This window comes from Camelus bactrianus, chromosome 23 (genome assembly GCF_048773025.1).
Source record: "Camelus bactrianus isolate YW-2024 breed Bactrian camel chromosome 23, ASM4877302v1, whole genome shotgun sequence".
Classification (NCBI taxonomy): Eukaryota; Metazoa; Chordata; class Mammalia; order Artiodactyla; family Camelidae; genus Camelus; species Camelus bactrianus.
Window position 1 is genome coordinate 33,081,481 of NC_133561.1, and position 22,671 is coordinate 33,104,151.

Genomic DNA, 22,671 nt, shown 5'->3' on the forward strand with positions numbered 1-22,671 from the left:
TCACACCCATGGGACTCAGTAGCTGTTTACATGCTTAGGAGGGCACCCATCCATCTCGGAAGCTGCACTGGAAAATAACTCACGGGCAAGCACAGAGCTGGGAGGGCTCTGCCCTTGGCACTCGCTCCAAGGCCAGTGTGTGGGCAGAGGAGTAGCTGGCTGCAGGCTGGATTGGCATAAAGGGAAGCGGGGAGCCCCCCGGGGCACCCCTTCAGCTCTGGGGAGGTGGGTGTGGGTGCCTCACCCCTCGCCCGAGGGCAGCCTCATCCATTCTCTATGTCACCCAAATGTTGTCGTCTTCTGTGTGTGTCATGACATTAGAAAAGATTGGAAGCTCTGTCCCTTGATACTGTCCTGTTTACATCCTTCAAAGGACATTTACCAGTCTCTAATTGTCTTGTTTATTTCTTTCCTTACTTTAGTGTTATCTGTTTTTCCCCCCAAAATGTAAGCTGTGTAGAGGTAGGGATTCTTTATCTTATCCCCAGCACAGAGACCAATGCTTGGCCCAGAAAGCGCTAAAAAACGAAGGAACGGACCCATGCAGGCAAGCATAAACGGGAGTCCCTTATGTGCAGTAAATGCTCAGCGAACGTCGGTTTTCTTTGCTGAGGATAATTTCCAACTAGCTTGGGGGTGGAGAGCTGGTTCTTGAGATGAACCCCTCAGGAGATAAGCACTTTGCAGTGACTGAAGCGGGGAGGGGAGGTGGGGATGGAGGTGGGAGATGGGGGCGCTGGCAGGGCTGGGACAGAGCCAAAGGGAGGAGGCTGTGGGAAGGTGTTTTATGGCAGTGCATTAGCTGGCCCAGGGAGGGGTGGGTTGTGAGTCACCCGGTGGTTGCGGTCACTGTCGACGTGTGCGAGGAAGCACAGGACAGGGTGGCCACCTTCCACGTGGTCTCGGGCAGGACCCGTGACTACGCTGAACCTCCGTCTCCTCAGCTGTCAAATTGGCACTCATTCCGCTGCTGCTTTTCTACCCTGTGGCGACAGTCACAAAGCAATGGTGAGGTCGCCAAATGGGGGTGTGCCAAGCTCACGTGAGGGGTTTGTACTTTGATGGTTTTATGAAAACTCTAAAAGGAGGTCATTGTGTTCATTTCTACTATGATTTTTATTATTAACCAGGCTTCCCACCCCCAGCAGGAGCCATGAGCCAGTGCCTTGCAAGCTCTGGCCTAAATTTTAGACCCCGAAGACTTGGTTCTCTAGTCAAAGACATGCCCCTCCCCACTCACTGGGCCGTGGTTAGGCAGAGGGCCTCCCCTCAGAGACCCCCAGAGGCTGGGTGAATGGAGGAGGGGCCTCACGCTCTGCCCTCCCCTCCGCTCCCCCAGGTACAAGACAGTGGTGACTCCCCGAAGGGCTGCGGTGGCCATCGCTGGCTGCTGGATTCTCTCCTTTGTGGTGGGCTTGACCCCCATGTTTGGCTGGAACAACCTGAATGCAGTGGAGCGGGCCTGGGTGGCCAACGGCAGCGTGGGCGAGCCCGTGATCAAGTGTGAGTTCGAGAAGGTCATTAGCATGGAGTACATGGTCTACTTCAACTTCTTCGTCTGGGTGCTGCCCCCGCTGCTGCTCATGGTCCTCATCTACCTGGAGGTCTTCTACCTGATCCGCAAGCAGCTCAACAAGAAGGTGTCGGCGTCCTCAGGCGACCCCCAGAAGTACTACGGGAAGGAGCTGAAGATCGCCAAGTCTCTGGCCCTCATCCTCTTCCTCTTCGCCCTCAGCTGGCTGCCGCTGCACATCTTTAACTGCATCACCCTCTTCTGCCCTTCCTGCCACAAGCCCACGATCCTCATCTACATCGCCATCTTCCTCACACATGGCAACTCGGCCATGAACCCCATCGTCTACGCCTTCCGCATCCAGAAGTTTCGGGTTACCTTCCTTAAGATTTGGAACAACCATTTCCGCTGCCAACCCGCACCCGCCGTTGACGAGGACCCTCCAGAAGAGAGACCCGATGACTAGACTCCAACTTCTGCTCCCACTGGCCTGCATCCGGGGCGTCATCTCAGCCCAAGTCCTCACCCCCCTGCTGTCCCACCTGTCTCCCTTGTGTCCCTGACCCTTCTCTGCTGGGCTGTGGGCTGGGGGCCCCCTGCCCCTCCGGGTCCTGGAGGACGTTTGGGAGGGCAGTCCACGGGGAGCGAACCGGGCGACCGGAGGGGAGGAGGAGAGAGGCTTGAGCCTCCCCACCTGCCTGCCCATCCCACGGGCAGCCCAGCGCACCAGGCTGGGGTGCCCTGGGAGACTGAGGCTGCCGATGGGCCAGGTAGGCCGGGGGGCAAGCCCAGCTCCCACAGTGGCCAGGGGGGTCTGCACGTCTTAGGTGGTGGTGGTACAGCCCTGGGACCACACTTAAGGAGGGGAGAAGATCCAGTCCGAGATGGAGGGAAGGAAAGAAACTGGCTCTCCTGGCCTTGCTTCCTCTCCTGTTCTGTGGGAGCAGGTGGCCAGAGCCATTGACGGGCAGAAATCAAGGAGCCTCAGTCCGCACCTCGTAGGACCCTATGTTCCCAGCTGTGCTGGGTGTCAGGTGCCTGCTCTCCATGCCCTGGGGACCCCAGGGTTATACTGGGAGAGGCAGAAAGAGCGGGTCCAGAAATAGTTTCCACTACTTGCTTTACTCTCTACTAACCCTTGGACCTTGAGTAGGGGCTCCCAGCCACCTGGGAGCCTGTGTGGAATTGTAGGTGTGGGCCTCAGACGGCCACTAGGCAGCAGCATTGGGCCCTCAGTCTTGTCCTGAGCATCCGAAGCAGGCAACTGGCGTGTAACTAACTACCTGTCATCTGGACCACCAGCTCTGCCAGCCTCCAGTGATGGGACGGTACCCTCCTAGGTGACACCCATCTCTGCTGCTTCTGAGACAGACAGAAAGCAAAAACTCTTGGGAGCGTTCCGCCTGCCTGGGGAGGGGACGGACAGAGGAAGGCGGGCTGCTGTGGGCACTCTGGGATGAGGTGTGGCAGGCTGGTCACGCCAGAGGCGACCCTCCTGTGCGTGGGCAGGAAGGGCTTACTGGCATTTAAGTGCCCTCAGGAGTCCTGGCGCTTAGCACAGTTTTCACGGGCTTTGGGGTTGCAAAGTCTAGGCCTTTAGACCCTTGGGGAAGGGGCCACTCCCTGCTAAGCCCGGAGCTCCAGATACAGAGGGGTGGGGGGCCAGCTTCTCAGTGCAAAGAGCAACTCCAGGCCTCGGTTCCAGGCCCTTCCCACTCTCGGGGGTGGGATGTCCCCTGGCTCCCGGGGAAGGCCACCTGACTAATAAAAATGGCTGTGAACCCTCTCGGAGAACACACCCCATCACTGTCTGAGAGCAGCAGACAACCTTGGCAGAAAAAAAGCAGTGGTGGGGGCGGGGGAGAAGCGAAGCGAGGGGGGCTGTGGAGGCGTTTGGAGCAAGGAGGGCTGCGGAGGAGGCCGTGTCTCTGCCTCGGTTCCCCTCTTGGGGTAGCAAACCCTAAATGTGAAAGCGAGGTCCTGAGAAGTGTCGTGCCGGGAAACCCCGATGCCTCGAGCCCCCTCCACTCGCCCCTTCCTCGGGTGTCATAGGTGGAGACGCCCTCATGGTGACACGTTCGACGCCCCCGGCGGTGACGCAGTGCCGCCCCCATCTCGATGGTGCTCGCTGGCACAGAGGCCCCTGCACGCTTAACAACACACACCTTTATTCAAGTGTTTCTCGCCCAGCAGGGCACGCCAGTCTTTGTGGTCAGGAAGCCTGGCCTGGAGCCTGGGAAGCCCACCCCCGGGGGAAAGAGGGAGGCTAGGCAGGCACCAAGGAGCAAAGAAAGCCAGCAGCCGTCACTATGGAGACGGAGGTCTGGGGCATCCGCGGAGCTGGATTCTGGGCCCGGCTGCCCTGAAGTCTCAGGCCTATGGCACCTGGCAGAGAGCATGTCTCATGAGCCCCTGGTGTACAGCAGAGCTGGGCCACGCGTGCCCTGCCGAAGGCTGGGGTGGAGCAGCGGAAGCAGACCCGTTTCCCTTCCCAGGCCTCCCTCCCTAAGGGCCCGGTGCCCGGTCTGAGCTCTGCCCCCTGCAGCTCTAGGGTACGTTGTCCCTTATCCAGAGCCTCAGAATCCCCTGGGGAGGGTAGCTAGGGTGTGGTTGTTGTGCCCACCTCTTTGACTGTGGAAACAGGTCCAAAGGAGGGCCCTGGCCCAAGGTCACTCAGCCAGGACTAGACCCCGTCCTGTGTCCATCCTCTGAATCACCCCCTTCCAGGCCTCACCAGCGTCACCTGCCCTGCGGCGTTTCTGGAGCACCCCAGGGCAGTGCGTGTGCATTGCCTGGGACCGGGATTTGTACCGGAGCTGACTGCCACCTTCCCTTCTCCGCCCACCCCCAGGGGCAGCAGAGGGAGTGCACTGGGCCACTTACCTTTCTCCTCATCACAGCCACCTCCAGCCGCCCTTCAGTGTGTCGCTGAGGCTGCGAGAGATCCAAAGGTTAGAGCTCAGGGAGGGGGTGGGTGTCCGCCAGGGACCCGAGTGGGGAATGAAGGTGGGTGAGGGAGGCTGACTCCCTTACCCCAGTGATCCGTCTATCTGCAAGGCAGACTCGACCACCTTTTTTCCTGCACAGTGAGCCATCCTCCCTCTTGGGAAGTCCTTCTGACAGCCTGACCTCAATCTTCACTGTCTTGCTTGTCTTGCCTTGATTTTTCTGAGCTCAGCCTGGTCTAGTCCAGCAGGAGAAGTGGCTTCTGTTTTCCCAAAGGAGTGACCCCTCCCTAGCCCTCACCTTTGACCTCGAGCCGGCAGTCCACGGCTGCCTCCCCCAGCGCATTGACTGCCTTGCAGGTGTAGACTCCGGAGTCGAAGGGGCTGGGCTTCCGGATCTCCAGGGTGCAGACGCCTTGCTCAGAGAGGGCACGGTACCTGGGGTCGCCCTGGATGTCCATCTTGTTCTTCATCCAGATGATCTTGGGCTGGGGGAGCGAGGTCACAAGACAGCTGAGAAGGTTGAAGGCCGTCCTCAGGCATGAGCAGAGACTTCTGGAAAGGTTCTTCAACCCCGCTGCCCCCGCCCAGGGCACGGTAGGACCCTGCCCCTCACCTTGGGCGATGCTCGGACGCTGCAGAAGAGCTGAGTGCTGTAGCCAGGGGTGGAGGTGTGGTCAGCGAGGGGCTGGGTGAATGAGGGGGCTTCGGAGAAGTCTCGCTCAACAAAGCTTTTCGGCTTGGCCACAGTATCTGAGGAGACGATATTCAGGGGAGAAAGTGGGGTGAACTTGAGGTTTATAGGAGGAGGCCTCTTAGGACTGACTGAAATATTTCCCTAAAATAATCACTACAGCTTACACTTGGCTGTCTCATTTAAGCTACACAGCTTTCCTCTGCAAGGGTAGGCTTCTCTTCCCGGCTGACAGATGGGAAAGTGAGGCCCTTCACGGGTGAGTTAATTCCACTTGGTGAGTGTGGGGCGTAAGGTGTGGAAGGTCACATGATGACACAGAGCGGGTGGTCCAGAGGAAGATCTTAGCATCAGGAGGGTGGGTGACACTCCATTTCATCCACACCCCCTCCTCTGGACCCCCAGGGCAGGACCCGGGGCTCCTGGGGTCTTTGGGAAGTCAGGCACAACCATCCCATGGGAACTTACAGGCAGAATGTCTCAGAGAGGCAGAGGAAAGCCGAGACCATGGCTGGGTGAGTCACGGAGGGGATCAAAGAGAGGAGTGGGCAGGAAAACCAATAGATGAGATGGCCAAGCAGCCGGAGGTACCACATGTCATTTCTGTTTGTCTTTGGAGACCTGGCTGGCTTTCCTCTGTTAAACAAAAATTTCTTCCTAATTCTGTGCAGCTCAGGCTAGCATCAGAAAGAATGTGCCTTCTGGAGCCCACACAGACTGCGTGGGGGAGGGCCTTGGAGACCGCAGGGTGACAGGGAGAAAGGGCCTGGAATTTCACATTTGACGCAAGAGGGTCATGTGCCTGCGTGGAGACAGTAAATACCCATATCTCTCTTGTCCATCTGTGTGGTGTTATTTTAGGGTCCGGAGGTTTGTGCTTTCAGCAAACTCGCCAGTCTACCTCTCCACGCACGTCGCCCTTCAGAGTAGCTCCCGTGGGACACTGCACATGCGAGTCAGTGACCACTGGGATGTTGGCAGCTACCCGACATCTTTAGAATAAGTGCGCAGCCTCCCTAGGGTGCTTCTCACTTGCATAGGTGTGCGCCGGTGTGTTCGTTGCAATCAGTCAACCACATCCATCTCTTTGCAGTCACTCCACATGACCATGTGTGTGTGGCTGTGAAGTTGGGTGTGGAGGGGCAGCAAAGGTTCCATCAAGGGGCCACCCACGAGAAGCCTAAAAGCAGGGATGCTGATGCCCCAAGGACAAGGCAGAGACAGGGAGAAGGGCCAGCTTGGCCAGGCCTGGCTTGGTTTCCGGTCCTGGCCCCGGACTCACCTGTCTTCTGGATGTGGGCCAGCTCCTTGGTGACGGCGGCCGACTCACTGAGTCCACACAGGTTTTCCGAGAAGACCCGGAAGGAGTAGGAGTTGCCCACGATGAGGTCGGAGACGGTGCAGGTGGTCGGGTGGTAGCGCTCCAGCACTGTGAACCATTGCTGCAGGGAGCCTGCCCTGTCAGCCTCACTTCTCGTCCCTGCCCCCATCCCTGCTCCCGTGTGGCCCCTTCCCCGGGGCAGCTTGCTCCATTCCCCGTCCCTGGGAGGCTGAGCCAACGAGTTTTGGGCCTGAGGGCCTTTGAATTGGGAGAAGGAGCCCCTATTGGAGCAGGTGACCTCTGGGGTCCTCAGAGAATTCTAGAGACTTATTGATCAGAGTGTGGCCCGAGGACCTGCAAACTAAGAATCTGGGAACTTCACGGAAGTGCAGGATCTCAGCCCCCACCCGAGACCTACTGAATTAAGATCTGCATTTTAGCAAGATTCCCAGGTAATTCATATACACGTTACACTTCCAGAAGCACTGCTCTAAAGCGTGAAGGGCCAGAGGGGGAAACTGAAGCCCAGAGAGGAAAAAGATTCGCCAAAAGCCACCCAGGGAGTCAGGCTAGCAGTGGGTAGACCAGAACTCCTTGGTCCCTGCCCAGCCACCCAGGCCACTTCCTCCCACCCCACCCCGTCCACTCAGCCCTTGCTCCTCCCCGCGCTGGCTCCAGCGGGCCTCACCCCTGTCTTTTTGTCTGCCTTCTGCACTGTGTAGCCCAGGAGCTCTGTGCCGCCTGTGTCCTGGGGTGGTGTCCACTCAAGGGCAGCGTTGCAGCCCCAGACGTCCAGGAGCCTGATGGTGCCGGGGCATCCCGGTTTCTCTGCAGGACCAGAGTGTGAGGGAGAGTGAGGGTCGGGGAGGGGGCTGGGCTTGCTGCAAAATCCTCCTACCCACGATCTGGCTCCTGTCCTCCTCCCTCAGCCTGACCCCGCTGGCCATCAGCTCAGGGGTAGCAGGTGGACTCTGGGTCCCCAGCAAGTCAGCTTTGCCTCCCTGACCCCGTACCAATCACCAGGACGTTGATGGCTGCCTTGGCCTCCAGGCCTTCCAGCTGCGCAGTGAGCTCGTAGCAGCCCGAGTCGGAGCGCTGGGCTGAGCGGATGAAAAGGATGGAGTCCTGGTCCCCGGTGCGCACATTTACCCGCTGGCTGTCCAGGGCATGGCCGTTGTGGGTCCACGAGGCCTGAGGCTTAGGATTCCCCTGGGAGGGAGGAGTGCTCAGGGTGGGTGCAGAAGGTGCCAGCACCCCCAACCCCACACAGATCCAGGGATTTCTGGAGGTGTGCCCAAGGGATCCAGTCCCATCGGCCCTTCCTAGGAGGGGCGTCAGAGGCTAGTGCCACAGGTGCTGCCTTGAACCTGATTTCCCAGGTGTCCATCCAGCCCCGGGACCACCTACTCTGTTCACAGGCTGGAGAATCACAACTGAGTCATGGTCACAACAGAGGAGAGCTGAGCCCATCTTAGTGGGTGGGACCCAGGCAGACCCCCCACAGGGACACTGACATTTCCTGGCTCCTCCAACACACCTCAGATGGGGGCCCTGATTTCCACACAAGCTCTTATCTTGGGCTGGGGGCGTACCCACCTGGAAGGGGATTTGCAGGTTAATCGTCTCTCCCACCTGACGGATGTAGGTCTGACGAAGGTGGCGGGGGACACGGATCTTGGGAGCCTCTGCATTAAAGAGAGAGGCTAGGCTTAGCACAGCAGGGGGAGCTGCGGACTGGAGGCTTCCCGGCAGGGGTAAGGGACAACTGCTGAGGCTGCTGGCTGGGTGGGAGGGCGCCCAGTTGTGCCCCGAGGCTGCCTCCTTGTGGGAAGGGCCAAGCTCACTCCTGAGATCCAGGGGCCCAGATACCCTAAGGCCCTTGGGGACTTGAGAGCCAGGAGGTTCCGGGAGGGCGGGGCCTCCGCGGTGTGAACCGGTAGGCATCCCGGGCACTCCCTTGGCGCCCCGACCCTGCCAGCCTGGGATTTGCCCCGCTGCCCAGGCATTCCTGGGCTCCAGCTGGGCCCCGGCTGGCTCCCTGGCTCCACCTAGCGGGGAGCAGGTGCTGCACCTGTCAGCCTGCATTCCCAGGGAGGGTGGCAAGGCTGTCTTCTTCCTACCCCTCTGCCCGCCTGCCCCGCACCAGGCCCAGGCCTTCAAGAAGCCCCTGGGAGACCCATTTGCCCATTGCTCTGGCTCCAGGCCATATGGGAGGATTGGGGGCTCTCCTTGCCTAAGTGAAGCCAGAGCAGACATATCCCCCTCCTCCTGTCCCCCTTTCCACTACCTTTCAGTCTCGCAGTTGGGAAGTCCTCCCTGACACCTCACTTCAGCCCCATGCTAGGGTAGAGAGCTACCTCCCTGATCATCACCTAGCCAGGTGCAACCGCCGAGGCTGCTGGGTGTTCCAAGGGAAGGGGCCAGAGCGCCTGCACTGTCCCCTGGGCAGGGGCGGGGTAGTGGCGGCTGAGGCTCTTCAGTGGCAAACAGGTGGCAGCAGTTGGTCAGTGGCATGCCGGGCGGAGAGGGAGGAGACAGTGAGAAGGAACACTGTGTCTCCGAGGATTAGCTGGGCAGGCACTTGGCCCTGGGAGCACGGGGCGTGGAATGTTCCAGGGGCAGCTGCGGGGGGCCAGGAATGCTTGGTAGCTCCAGGTGGCTGGGGAGGGACAGCTGAGCAGCCGAGGATTCTGGACAGGGTCCCCACCCTGCCCTGCCCTGAGGAGGGCCTGGCTGCTCCCTGCGTATTCTCGGCCTCCTCCCCATCTTCTCTCCAGGAAGGCCCCTTCTGTCCTGCCAGAGGAATTTTAACAGAGTAGTGGGTGCTGAGTCTGGCTGGCTCCTCCAGTGTGAGGCTTTGAAGCAGAGGCCGGCGCCTGCAGCCTCTCAGAGCCTGTGCTCTCTGTACCCAGGGAAGGTCCAGGATGCCTCCCTCACCAGGAGGACTTCCTGGCGCCTCCAGGCGAGAGTCAATGTGTCCATGTTGAGCTGCCAGGTGGGGCCACTTCTCACCCAGACTCAAAGGATGGGAATGACCCTCTGGTTCTGAAAACCCCCAGAGAAGACACCTCGTCGCCTGGTGGGACATGGACAGTCCTGTGTGGGAGTCAGGTCCTGGGACTGCCGCTAATAGGCTGGGTGACCTCAAGGAGGTCTCGGGGCGCCTTGGGACCTGCCTGGCTTGGACGGCTGAGCCATGACAGTCTACACATCTAAGATCCTAGCCCCGTGGCTCCCACATCTCTCAGGCCTTAGAGTTGAAAAGTATTTCCTTGAATCCAAACTTGACCCCTTCGGTGGCCATGAAACCCCCTTTTACTAGAGGCCTTGTCTGGAGCTTTGAGGTCCCCCTCTGGGTGCTGAGAAGGGGGAACAAGAAGGAAGGTGAAGAAGACCTCAGGCCACCTGCTGGCCTGTGTCTCTCTTCACCCTGGGGCTCTGGGCTGTCCCCAGAGACCTCGGATCAGCCCAAATGACTCATTGCCACTAACAGACTGAAACCTGATCAGTCCTGGGAAGGGAGCAAAGGCAGGCGTGAGGCTAATGCACCCTACAAATAGAAATCTTAGCAAGGGGACAGCAGCTGGTTCCCAGTGCGGCGCTGGCCTCTGGGGATGGAGAAACCTTCACGAGCTTTTGCAGGAATTTGCCTTCCTCCCACTAGGGACATGGGGCAACAGGAGGCAAGCAAAGACTTCTCTGTGTTCCAAAACCTTGGCGAGAATCTGGAAGCCAGGCCACATGAAATGAGCAGAAAATGAGCTGCCATGGCCGCTGGAGGGATTAAGATCAGATGGGAGGAAGGACGGAATGACTCCAAGCATTGGGCCTGAGGCAGGTGACCTGGGGGGCTTGAGCTTTCATTCTGGGGGGTCAGGAAGCCCCTCCCCACTATGCTTGGAGCTGGACCACTCAGGAAAATGGCCTCTTGGACGTCCAGAGGCCCCCTTGCTGCTGAGGAACCTGGACTTTTCTTAAGGCAAGGTGCAGACAGCAAGGTGTCATGTTCACGTGAGTGTGGGATGAGGGGACGACTGCCCTGTTCGTTCTGCCCTTTGGCTTCCGTTTCTCCATCCATTAGGTAAGGTGCCTGAGGAGGGCTGGGGAGCAGGAGGTGAAGGGAAAGGCTTTACCGATGGTCTCTTGGATGTGGACAGGCTGGTCCAGCACAGCTGGTGGGCCAGACCCTGCAGAGTTCACCGCAGCCACACGCACGAAGAACTTGTCACCCAGAGCCAGGTTCCGCACAGTCTGCTGGGTCACCATCATGGGCCGGGCATTCACAGGCACCCACTCCGAGGCTGAGGGAAATGAAGAGAGTACGCGTCCGTGGCCCCATGGCCGGAGGCAACCTTCTCAGCGGGGCTTCCCTGCTCGCTGGTGATCTGAGGAAGCTGACCTCCTTTTCTGGGTTTTATTTCCCCCTTGCTCTTCCTTCCTGACTTCTCATTGTCAAATGGCATCAAAGACATCTGATGTTTGAGCCCCTGAGCGGTGGCCAAAGATGGGGTTGCTGAAGCCCAGAGAGGGTTGGACACATTTGCCAAGTCACACAGCAAGGTAGAGGCAAAGGCAGAGTCCAGGCTGAATTGGCTGCCATGGAGGTGGACCACAGGACAGTGGCATCAGGAATTTGGCCAGAGTCCTCGTCCCCTATTTCTCTTCACTGTCTCTTGCTCTGACTTACCCGCCACCCCACCTCAGCTTCCTGGCTTTGCACGTCCCGCTTGCCCTCCCCAGGCAGGGCCCTCTGAGGGTCAGCACCTCCTTCCTTCTCATAGAGCACTGCCCCAGCAACTTCTGCCCTCTGTCCCTCACTCAGGGGCTCTCTGGAGCTGGAGGACAACGGGCCTCCTGAGGTCACTTGGACACCCCCCTTTTCTCAGAGGTGTGCTGGTGGAGCAGAAGCTGGGGTGAGTGGGTTGAGGGGGCTGCTTCCACCTCCTCTTTCTGTATATCCCCTTGGACTGAGCCAACTGCAGGGTCTGGGGGCTTGTCCCTGCCACCGTGCAAGCTCCCCTCCCCTCTCCCCATGTATATGCAGGGCTCAGCCCAGGGCTCACCTCCCTCTCGGCGGAGCTCCAGCACGTAGCCCTGGAACCCCAGCTTCCCTAGCCTCTCGGGGGGCTCCCAGCTCACAGCCACCGAGCTCTCGCTCACATCCTCCACGGCCAGCAGCAGCGGGGCGCTGGGGACATCTGAGGGAGAAGTAGCAGGAGGTGAAGTTCGGGGTCCATGGTGCAAAGCTCTACCCCGCCACTCCCTGCCGTGCCCACCTCCCTCCTCCACCTGCCCTGCCTCTTGTCACCTTCACTCGGAGGGGCAGGTTTAGTGGCTGCGGGGGCAGGTGCCTGAGGGGCAGGCTCCTGTGGCTTGGGAGCCTGGTCTCCCCCAGTAGACTCCGGTGCTGCCACCTTTCCAGAGGGCTCTGGGGGGCCCACATCTGCAGACTCAGAGGCGGTCTCCCCCGGACCACGGGCGGGGGCCTCCGAGGTGGCTTTTCCTGTCATTCTGGGCTGGGGGGGTCAGGCTGGAGAGTGCAGGGATTAGCCGTGGAGGGTCTGTGCTGCCAGGGCGCCGGGACACCTAGGTCCTGGCTTATATAGTCAGGGGACTGCCCCACCCTCCCAAGCAAATGATTCCCAGCTGTGCGGTCAGGTCAGGCAGGGGGACTGGGGGGGGGCAGGCAGGGGGACTGGGGGGGGGGGCAGGGAGGCGCCTCCGAAGCCAGGAATAGCTCTAGGGGAGGAACTGCAAGGGTCCCTTGAGGAGCATGCAACCTCGTCCATCACCCTGACTGCATCTCAGCAGCCAGTGTTCTGGTGCCCAGATGGGAGGAGGGACAGACGGGCGAGACGGGACATTGCCGGGAGCCTGTGCCAGGGCTCAGAGCTTCCATCTGGAGAGTAAGCCCAGACCAGGCTGCGTGTTTGGTCTTTGTGAGGCCCAGGGCTTTTCAGCTTGGGTGCTGGGGTCCAGACAGCCTGAAACGGCCTTCCCTGGGGAGCACTCCCAGCTCCGTCCCTGAGGTCCCACCATCCCCTGGTCCTCACATTCCCTGGGGATTCTCACTTATGCTGTATGAGGTTGAGGGCCCTAGGGAGAGACTGAATTGGGCTGCCCAAGATGGGGTTGGTTGGAGAAGGTCTTCCAGCAATGGGACTCCAGGGAGGACATCGAAGACCCCTGTTTACCCAGCTTCCGCAGTCCCTGCTCCGGGCCTCAGTTTCCCCACCTGTTACAGAGAGCACTGCCACAGTCCCCTCGTCCTTGGGGGTCAGATAAAGTCATAAGGCAGATCTGAAAGAGGCTTTGGAGGAGGACATCTCTCTGAGATGTTTAGACTCTTCGAAGTGAGACATGGTATGAATATTTGCTTGCCATGGGGGAAATGAGGCAGATCCAACCAAATTTCTGGCCTTTGATTCGTTCGTCCAATAAAACATTCAGATTGGTAATGACTGAATAAGTCTGAAAATAACATGTGTCAGGGAAGGGGGAAGTCAACAAGAACTCCCGTGGCTGGTGGGAGCATCGACCGGAGAAATCTCTTTGGAAAAAGTGAGACAGTATCTGGTCAAGTTAAAAATGTGCAAACGCTATGACCCAGCACTTACACCCCCAGAAACGCTCTCCGCTGTGCCCCAGGTGACGTGCTTGCCAGCGTTCACCGCAGTGGCGTTTGTAACAGCCGGATATGGAGAACGCAACTCTCCGTCCCCAGGGGACAATGAATAACCGTGGAGTATATACGCACCTATAAACCAAAAATGGAATAAAAGGGACAAGCTTCAGCGGCACAGATGATCCAATAGGCAACGCTGAGCGAAAGGAGGCGGTGGGGTCTCTCATTCGTGTTCAATTCAAACGCGGGCAACACCAGCTTTCTTCTTCCAGGGGCATCTCCAGGTGGCGCGACCACAGAAGAAGGCGGGAAAGTCGGGACAGTGCTTGTCTTCTGGCGGAGGGCCTGGGATGTACGTGACTGTGGAGTTTTGTGGGCACTAGTGAGGTCTCATTTCCTGTCCTGGGGTGGGGGTTGGTGGCTACACAGGCTTTCACTATTCAGTAATTCTTTAAATTAAACAAATACATTTTATGCACACTTCAGCATGCATGACGTATCCCACAATTTAAAAATAAATACATGTGTAATCTATTTAGGGCTCACATGCTCACCCTCCCCCTTCCCCGGGGGCCAGGGGCACCACAGCGAGGCCACCTCTCATCCTAACTGTCCTTGTTAGGGAGAGGCAGTGGAAGGCCTGGGGAGCCTCCAGATCCTGCCCTGCTTGGGTGCTGTGCCCTCTGCTGTGTGACTCAGTGTCCTGCCGGGCAAGGGGCCGGCCCTGGAGACCCGATCCCCATCCCTGGCCTCTGACTCTGCAGCTATAAGTGACTGTGACTAAGTCTGCAGGACCCTGAGTCAGCCCTGCAGAACCTGTCCCAGGAGGATGGGGGAAGGGTGGCCAGGGGAGGCGTGATGAGGGTTGGCTGCCCTGGAGGACTCACAGCCCCTGGGGTTTCAAGCAAAGCCTCCTGTGTGGTGAGGTGGGGAGGAAACGCTTGGTCCACTGGCCAGCAGCAAAATGCCAGGTACGCCCCTGAGGCTCTGGCCAAGTTCTCGCTCTCTTTGCCTTTAGCAGGGTTCTGACCTTGGGATCAGCTGCATCTGCCGAGCTCCAGCTGGTTCAGATTTCAGGGACGCCAATAGGTATTTCCTTCCCCACACCTCAAACTAGTGTCACAAACCACTAGGCCAAGTCACAGATAATCCAAACACCAGGGAATCCACAAATAAATTCTCTTTGGGTTTGGAGTGTGCACCTGGACTCGCTTTGGACACACGGCATGTCCGGGGCTCTGGGAATTCACAGGGACTGGTGAGAACAGCTCCACTCCATCAAGGCTGGAAGGCGGGCTGGTCTTCTGAGCCCATCCGTGAGATCCGTCTCATCCCGTCTGCCCTCCACCTCCTGTCCCAGGCTGAGCCAAGGAGCCCGGGTCTCTGCATGGGCTGAGGGGGGCTGAGTGTGTTCGGAGAGGGGGGAGACGGAGGGCTGGGCCGCAGCCCTAGGACATCTGACAGACCCCAGCCCAGCAGTGGGAAGGGCTCCTTTAAGGCAGTGGGCTCCTGGTCACCGGGGGTGTCGGGGGAGGGGGCTGGAAGGCCACCTCTCAGGGCCCTGCAGAGACTCCAGGCCTGGGATGGAGGGAGGGTGTGTGAGAAATTGGTGTCTCCTTCTAGCCCCGAGAGTCCAGGGCGGGGCTCTCTCACCTGGCCCCTGTTGGCCCTTACACCTGCTCAGGGTGAGAGGAGATGAAGGGCTGGGATTAAAGGGCTCCCTCCCTCGTGCCTGCCGGCCTTCTGGAAACACAAAAGGCTTCTTTCAGCAAGTGACTGCGTCGTGAAGTCTGGACAACAATGACCTTTAAGATCTGAAGGTCACCAGCCCTCTTGGGTTAAGTCCACGGCAGATGGATCTGGGGGTGTGGGCCTCCTTGGGGGACTCCCTGGGGTCTGGCAGAGGACAAGGTGGCTTCACCTTCTGCAACTCAGGGCTTCCAAGCCTGAGAGGGAGGAATCCAGAAGAGATGCGGGCAGTGAGCTCAGCGGACCCACAAGAGACTGAATCAAACGTCAACACGCTGGTGAGCCGTGGTGCTTTATTGAGCAGCTGCAGAGTGAGGAAAGGGAAGTGGGATGGGGCAGGATTGTGTTCCTGGGGGGACGTGTCAAGTCGGGCTTTGCAGAGAGTATAGTCAGTGTGGCCACTGCTTCTTGTAAGATGTTTGGCCCTAGGGTGGTAGGGCTTGCCCAAACGGTGTCCCGAGGCAAGGGGGCCTGGGGGTGAGGGGATTGAAACAACTCCCCTTGCGTGGTGCTTGGAGTCACTGAGCAGTCTCACTGATCAGCAGGTATGCTGGCCCCACGGCCTCACCCCTACCTGCCTGTCCACCAGAGCAGGGCTCAGAAGGGACGGCTGTGGCCCTCCGCACGGGCCCACGAGAGGGGACTCGGCAGGGCAGGGGATCAGGCTTCCGGCCAGTCAGAGCCAAGCCGCGAGGGGTGCCCTGGCCCCACCGTGCGCTGCAGGACAGAAGGCTAAGCCGTTGCAAGCGCGTCCTTGATGGCACTGGTGAGAGGGAAGTGCAGGTTCTGGCCACAGAAGGTGCCCTGGAAGTCGTCCAGGTCCAGGGCCCACACCATGGCGCCAGCCAGCTTCCTGCTCTTCAGGTACTTTGCCTGGTGGGGGGACCCGGAGGGGCAAGGCTGGGTTCCCTGGGCCACGGTCTGCATGGGGTGGGGGGGCATGCTCTCTGGACGCCTCCCCAGGGGAGAGCAGAGCAGGTGCCTGAGACCCCAAATGCCCCTGTAAACCAGGCCTGCCCTCAGAGTGGGGGGCTTCCCTCCCCCTTTTCTTGGGAACGCACCTTGTTTTTGACGCTCTCCTGATCATCATAACCCACCCACTGGTTGCCCTTGGTGGCATAGGGGACCTGCTGGTCCAGGAGTCTCTGGACCGTGGCGCCGTGGAGGAATTCACAGATCTGAGAAGAGAACAGGGCAGGGGTGGTGTGGGGAGCGGTGCTGAGCCTTTCAGGTCACTGGGGGATGCCACTCCCCAGGTCCCTTTCAGCCCCTTGCTGCAGCCTGTAGGCCACATCTGCCCCTGGAAACCGCAGGCTTTGTGTAACTTTCCTTAAAACACGCAGATATCCCAGGGTTCTGTGACTGCTGTACCCTGAAGGCATTAAGGGGGCTGGACAGACGCAGGAAATGGGGGGTTGACACTGAGGACTGGCCCAAGGCAGCACGGAGCAGCAGAGGCTGGGCTGATGCAAAAGAACCCGCCTCCTGGACATGGTTCTGCCCTGGGCTGGAAGGCAAGGTCCACTGGAACTTTTTTCATTCCCAAAAGAGTAAAAGTAGGGACAGGGTGGGAGGCTCACCTTCCCCGGGACTGCAGGTGCTGTGGGAACATTGACCTACTCCCCAGCTCATACCTCATAGTAAGCGAACATCCCTTCCTCCTTGGTGAACTGGCCTGGTGCTCCCGGCCCCGAGATCGGGGCTCCCACATCTGTCTTGGAAGAGGCCAGGGTGAAGGTCCTCCCAAAGGTGGGGATGCCCATCACCAGCTTATCGGCCGGGGCCCCCAGCCTCAGCACATAGCTCACGGCGTAGTCCTGGGTGTGGGTGGGGCAGGACGGGTCGGGCAGTTAGACACTTGGTGGTGCGAGAGGGAAAGATCGCGCAGAATTCCCACTGCTGCCTTGGGAAGTGGAGTTCCAGGTCGAGATGCGTCTGGAATTCCCTTCCTTCTAGGAACCTATAATGTCAGCCTGAAGTGCACTGTAGAGTTTCAATCTCGAAAAAAATCCTCTTAGGTATAGGAAGGGGCTGTTGCTATTTGATAGTTGCAGAAATCAAGTGATCGGCTCGGGCCACACAGCCGGCGAGTGGCAGGTCTAGACTAGACCCGCACCTCCTCAGCCCCTAGACCCCTTTGTGCTCTCTCCAATCTGCCCTCTGCCTTCGCTAGGTCCACCCTTCAGGCCCATTGGGAGATGTCCTGATCCTTTATGGAAGCACCACCTCCTCAGTTGTCGGAGATGTGGAGAACGCATAAACTTCTGGCCTCAGTTTCCTCATCTGTGAAGCGGGCTCCATGACCCCACCCTTGCAGGATTACTGAGGAGTGGAGAGGTGGGGTGTGAGCACTGGCAGGTGGCAGGTCTCTATGGGCCCCTCCTGGCCCTGCCTCCTTCAGGGCACTCACAGCATTGTTGAATCTGTCAGACCTTGGATCCTTCTGGCCTCGGAACAGGGGGCTGGGATGTCCTACGGTCTGGCGCCAGGCTCCATGAAAGTCGTAGGTCAAAAGGTTGATGAAGTCCAGGTGTCTGTGGAAGAGGGGATGGAGGGCGAGGCGGAAAGTTAGAAAAGCTCTTGGTCTCACATGCATCAGCCCAGTGGGACGGAGCAGGAGAAACAGGCAGCCAAGAGGCAAGGCATCAACCCCAAACCCAGGAGAAGCCGCTGATCTGCCATCCTGGTTGCTGCACCACCTTTCCCGAGCCACACCGGGGAGTGGGCTCAGGGCCCCACAAGAGCTTTTAAGGCAAGAATGGGGTTCTTCTGTTCTGCCCCCAGCACACAGTTGGAAGCTGGCCTCCATCTCACCTCACCCCCTCCACCCTGGCCATGTTCATCTTGGTGAAAGCAGATTAGAAGTGGCATCAACAGAGCCTGCGGGGAAAGAGCAGGACCAAAGGATGGCCTGAGCCTGAACCTATGATCCCTTGGGGTGCGGAGCAAGGTTTCCACACACACACAGGCGGGAAGTCTGCAGGTGTTCACTGCATGAACATGCACTCCAAGTGTTTGGGGCAAATGGTTGAGAGCCACCTCTTTCCCACCCTCTAAGGGATCAGTTGAAGCACTGAGTCGACACCTCCCGGAGACCCTAAAGACAATTCTAAAGTCAGAGTGAAGAAGAGCCTTTGTTTCTACTCTTGGGTTTCCTAAGCCCCGTGGCCGGGGACTGCTCATTCCCGCATGCATCTGGGGGCGGGGCAAGGAGGGGCGGGGCACCTTGAGGACTCTCAGCAGTTAGAAATGAAAGGTTGGTTGCTTCTGCAGAGACTGGTGCCCCTCGGCTCAGCCTGGCACGGAGAAGCGCCTGTTAGTGACTGGCTGGTTTGTATAACGTTTCCTACTTCCCTTTCCGCAAATACATACATTCATGGCAACTTTCTCAGCAGAGCAGCACGATACCCCTAGTGACAAGGAAGGACCGGGATTATTACGCCCATTTGCCAGAGGAGGAGGCTGAGGCACAGAGAGGACAAGTGACTTGCATCAAGTCTTTGGAGGAACAGGGACTGGAAACCCGGTCTTCTGAGTCTGCATGGAACACGGGGCAGAGCAGGTAGGGTGACTCACTGGGAAATCTGGGCGATGTCGTAGCCCGCGTCGATGGCCACCTTCCCCGCAGACACTGCTGCGCTGAGCAGGAGCTGCTCTCTTCCTCCCTGGGCTTCCCTTGCAAACTCAGCCTTCATTTCCTGGTTGGGGAGAGAGGCAGGTGCATGAGAGCAAGCCTCGTGCAGAAAGACTGAGCCTCCCACAGGCCTTCCGGGTCTGTTGCGATCCCCGGCCTGACCAGGGCTCGGCGGGAATGATAAAGTCGCCCATTCTCAGGCTCATCCGTCCTTTTCCTGGAAAACGGTTTAGATCAATCTCATCCCTACACCCCATGCGTACCCATCAACACTCAATTACTCTCTGTCCTGGAGGGGCCGTGAAGATAGAGGGCGATCCCACTTGGCCCACAGAGGATGCTGGGGGAACTTCGCCTGTTGTTCTGTGCTTTGTTCAAGCACGTACACGAGAACACAAAATTAAAGTGGTTTATATTGGTACCGTGAACAATTTGTTTAAATGGCCACTCTGCCCCTGGGGTAACTGGGGATGCTCGGGCTGCCCCGAGACGGGGCCGAGCACCCCCGAGCAGTGCATGCTGGGACGTGGGCAGCGCCAGTCTGGGAATGAATAGTGGCCAGTGATGCTCTACTAAGTGGGCAGTGAGGAGCGGGCATTCTGCTTAGCGACCTCTGCCTCTTAGAACCGCACCGCACTTCCCACTGTCGTCACAAGATATCATCCTTGCTGTGTAAGCTCTCAGGACACAGGCCAGTTCATCTTATCCCTGGTCCAGATCTCAGGATCTGCAGCAAGGGGGCTTCAGTCTCCCTTTGCCTGCCTCAGGAGAACATCCCTGAAGGCAGCTTCTACCCAACCCCCGACTCCCTGATACCCCCCTAATCTTCTGCCTTTTTCCCCGACCCAACCAGCACCTTGACCAGAGTGGTGAAATGCTGTTTGTCTCTCCATCCAGGGAAGAGCCAGGCTAGGTCCAGTCCATCAAAGCCATGGGTCCGCAGAAATGTTGGCACCGACTTAATGAAAGTTTTGAGACTCTCGGTGTTGGAGGCTATTCTGGAAAATCTAGAGCCAAAATCACCCCCAGAAAACTGCTCAGCACCAGTATGCTGGGTGCCTTGGCTCTCTGATGGGGTCCCTGGGGCACGTGGAGCTGGGAGCCTGAACCCACACAGCTCTAGGAGGGTGTGGTTGGAACAGGACCCACAGCCAGGCATCTTAGAAAGATGTGCTTTAGAACCAGTTATCCCTGGCTTTATCACCTACTAGCCAAGCCACTTTGAGCAGGTTGTAACCTGAGCCTCAGTTTTCTCATCTGTAAAATGGGCATAAATACATCTCCCAGTGCTGTTGTGAGGATCACATGTGATAATGGCTGGACAGAATGCCTGACATGCTCAACAAATGGGAGCAATCATGGCCATACTTTGTTCCCTTTTTAAAGCCTGGTCCAACTCTACCCACTCCAGGAAGTCCTTCCAGGGTCTCCACTCCCAAACTTTCCCATTCTTTCAGTCTCTCTCCTTCCAGACCTTAGGACAGTATCCCCCGGAGGATGTTTGTTGTCAGGTCTGAGAAGTAGTAAAAAAGAGCATTGACAAGAAATCAGAAGATCCGCTACCAATTTGCTGTGTGACTCTTGGCAAGTTCCTTTCCCTCTCTGGGCCCTGATTTCTTGATCGTACGTGAGGCAGGCCCCTGACAACCCCTGTGCCTGACCAGTGTAGAGTCCCTGTGACCCCCATAGAATGGGTGAGGAGAAACCCATGCCTCCTTCAATTCCATCATCCCCTGGGGAATGCGTCCTACCTTTGAGAACCAAAGTTCCACCCTCCAACAGACAGGAGGGTCTTCAGGTTGGGGTTCCTGTGGGGCACAGGGAGGCAGAAGGGCAGAGGTGGAGTGAAGCTGTTGTGATAAGGGGTAGCCCCATGTTTGGGAGGCTGTAGCAGGTTTCTGGCCAAATCAGGCCTCTGAGGTCCTTCCAATCCTGAGATTCAGTATTCTAAGAGGTAGAGACTTTGTGGCAGCTACTCTGAGGGATGCTGTCCATTTTTGTTCCCTCCAGTGGAGAAGCCAGGATATGGCAAAACAGAGTCATGAGCACTTTCCATGCGTTGTGGAGAGGGACCCTCAGGGATGGAGGGGGCTGCCTTTCTCAGGGGAGCTCAGCTGTGCCTTCTTCTCTGGTCTGCCTCTTCCAACACCCCAACACCTGCCCTCACCACGTTTTCCCACTTAAGCCAAGGCTCTCCTGTCCTCCACCCACAGGTGAGTACTGGGGGCCCCACCCATCCTCTTGAGCAGAGGCGCCCTGCCCTGACACCAGCCCTGCCATGCTCCCCACGCCTTCCTCCTGCCCTGGCCAGCCAGTGGCCCAACCTGCTCTTGAGCACGTTCAGTGTGTTGTAGAGCGTCACGTCATTCCACTCCCAGGTGTCAATCTCATTGTTGCTTATGTTGGCAAAGCTGTAGATGACGTGGGTGCAGAGGAAGGGGTCGATGGCGTCTGGGAAGCAGCTCCCATCGCCCTCCCGGTACTGGGACCAGCTGGTGTAGTAGCAGACTAGCTTGTATGCCAGGCCTGAAAGAGAAGCACAGGGTGGGGCCTGAGCCAGGACTGAGCCAGGGACCCTCCGGCTGGCCCCGATCTGGGCACCCACGGGGTGTTGGCGGTCTGGTGGGTGGGCGGAATTGCGAGCAAAAGTTAGAATTCTCAATGAAAAGGGCCGGCTCAGTTCCCTCTACCTCAGGGGGCATTCCTCGCCTAGTCTGAAAATGCTTAGAAAAAAATCAAAGGCGGTGCATGAACATACTGCAGACTAAGGACAAAACGCTGTGTAGGGGGAGGGTGGGGCTGAGGAACAGAGATGAAATGGGACTTGGCGCAACTAAAGAAGACTTCCTGGAGGCAGCGGCTTTGAAGGAGAGGAAGAACTGAGCCTAAAACAGAAGACCCTGGCCCTCAGGGGAGAGCCTTGCAGGACCTTTAGCGGAGCCTTGATCTTAGAGACATCAGCCCGTCTCTTCTCTGCCAAGCTGTAACCCACTCAGAAGGGCAGTCCTCAGGCCCCCCAAGTCCATCCCCCAAGCTGGGGCACAATATCACAATAGACCAGGAAGTTCTTCCTCTCCCCTCATCCTAATTTCTTCTGCGGCAAAGTTGGCCTTTCCTGACCTCTTGGTTATGGAGGACCAACAGCTGGCCTCACTCATCCACACGGCTCCTGGCCTCTGGCTGGTGGCTCCCACCAGGCCCTTAGTTGAAGCCTTCACTGAATCTGAGTCTTTGAAAGTTTTTCATTTTGAAAAATCTTAAATAGACAGAAAAGTTGCGCATAGTATAATAAACATATCTATATCCATCACCTTAGTTGAACAAATGCTAATATCTCAGTGTCATTTGGATCACAGGAGAAACGGGGAAGGTCTCCCTCACACAGCCCTCCCCACACCCCCACCTCCCAGGACGTAAAAAGGGGTTACTTACAGCTCTGGAGCAGCACCAGAACCACGAAACCTGAAGGGAAATCCAAGGTGAGACCCCTTGCAAGTACCTCCTGCCCTTCCTCCTGCTTCCTGCACCCCTCATCAAGGAATCAAGGGCCTCTCACACCAGCCCCTTCCCCTCTGCCTCCCCTGGCTCTGCTTCCCCCCCACCCGCCCCTCCCCGACAGCAGGTAGGAGTCCAGCAACTCTGTGCCGTGGCTCTGTGGCCAACCCTGAGACCTGCTGGAGCCACCCTCAGCCCCATCCTGGCTGCAGCAGAGGGGGACACGGTGTGGCCTCTGCCTGCGTCCTCAGGCTCCTGGTGTCCAGCTGTCTAGACCAGATGGCTTCCCCAGACCTCACACTTCCTCTTATACCTGTCCCGCTCCACTCCCCCGCGCCCCAGACCATCTCATTTAGGGGAAATGAGCTGTGTGTCAAGGAAGGAAATACCGGGCTGGAAAGTGGCGGGGGAGGAGCGCTGCCGGCCAGCCAGGGAGGATTGAGAAACCCTGGAGAGTTTTGAAAACTTGGGCCAGGTCTTCCTGAGGCACCTGCCATCAGAGCCACCATCAGGGTGCTGTCTGGGGGCTCCGGGTGAGTGACTCAGCCGCCCACTCTCTTTTCTCAAATTTTTTTCCACCGGCAGTTTCCCAGCTCTTCTGGCAGCCTCTGCCTTTGCCTCCCCAGCCCTCCATCCAGGCCCTTGGCCAGGTTGAAACAGGGCGCAATTGAGTTTGTGACCCACAGAGCCCCAGA

The 22,671-nt window shown here is 58.3% G+C and overlaps 3 protein-coding genes across 11 annotated transcripts in view; 1 reads left to right on the forward strand and 2 right to left on the reverse strand.

The window, feature by feature from the left end:
* ADORA1 (adenosine A1 receptor) overlaps positions 1–3,299 on the forward strand; it is a 39,765-nt gene extending 36,466 nt beyond the window's left edge. For all 6 annotated transcript variants that reach the window (XM_074352048.1, XM_045510112.2, XM_010946456.3 and 3 more), the window contains one exon: positions 1,340–3,299. In XM_074352048.1, coding sequence (XP_074208149.1) covers positions 1,340–1,979 — 640 coding nt within the window. In that variant the 3' untranslated portion in view covers positions 1,980–3,299. The remainder of the gene's footprint in view (positions 1–1,339) is intronic.
* Positions 3,300–3,659: 360 nt separating this feature from the next.
* On the reverse strand, positions 3,660–12,064 carry MYBPH (myosin binding protein H). Of its 3 annotated transcripts, XM_010946491.3 has the most exons (11): positions 11,782–12,063; positions 11,537–11,671; positions 10,607–10,774; positions 8,070–8,158; positions 7,487–7,682; positions 7,162–7,301; positions 6,435–6,594; positions 5,075–5,211; positions 4,760–4,946; positions 4,397–4,447; positions 3,660–3,898 (listed from the first exon to the last, which is right to left on the reverse strand). In XM_010946491.3, the coding sequence occupies exons 1-10, from the start codon at positions 11,981–11,983 to the stop codon at positions 4,431–4,433; spliced, it is 1,431 nt and encodes a 476-aa protein (XP_010944793.1). In that variant the 5' UTR covers positions 11,984–12,063; the 3' UTR covers positions 3,660–3,898; positions 4,397–4,430. The 3 variants fall into 3 exon arrangements, 2 of the variants coding, with proteins under 2 accessions (XP_010944793.1, XP_045366040.1); XM_045510084.2 differs by lacking the exon at positions 10,607–10,774; XR_012501923.1 differs by lacking the exons at positions 3,660–3,898; positions 4,397–4,447; positions 4,760–4,946 and adding an exon at positions 5,621–5,788 and having other exon boundaries at positions 11,782–12,064.
* A 3,059-nt stretch (positions 12,065–15,123) lies between these two features.
* CHI3L1 (chitinase 3 like 1) lies at positions 15,124–22,364 on the reverse strand. Of its 2 annotated transcripts, none has more exons than XM_010946510.3 (10): positions 22,290–22,364; positions 21,914–21,943; positions 20,806–21,007; positions 20,233–20,289; positions 19,338–19,488; positions 18,424–18,545; positions 17,258–17,381; positions 16,482–16,664; positions 15,909–16,025; positions 15,124–15,720 (listed from the first exon to the last, which is right to left on the reverse strand). In XM_010946510.3, the coding sequence occupies exons 1-10, from the start codon at positions 22,321–22,323 to the stop codon at positions 15,580–15,582; spliced, it is 1,161 nt and encodes a 386-aa protein (XP_010944812.2). In that variant the 5' UTR covers positions 22,324–22,364; the 3' UTR covers positions 15,124–15,579. The 2 variants fall into 2 exon arrangements, with proteins under 2 accessions (XP_010944812.2, XP_010944821.2); XM_010946519.3 differs by lacking the exon at positions 22,290–22,364 and adding an exon at positions 22,153–22,260.
* Positions 22,365–22,671: the final 307 nt, after the last annotated feature.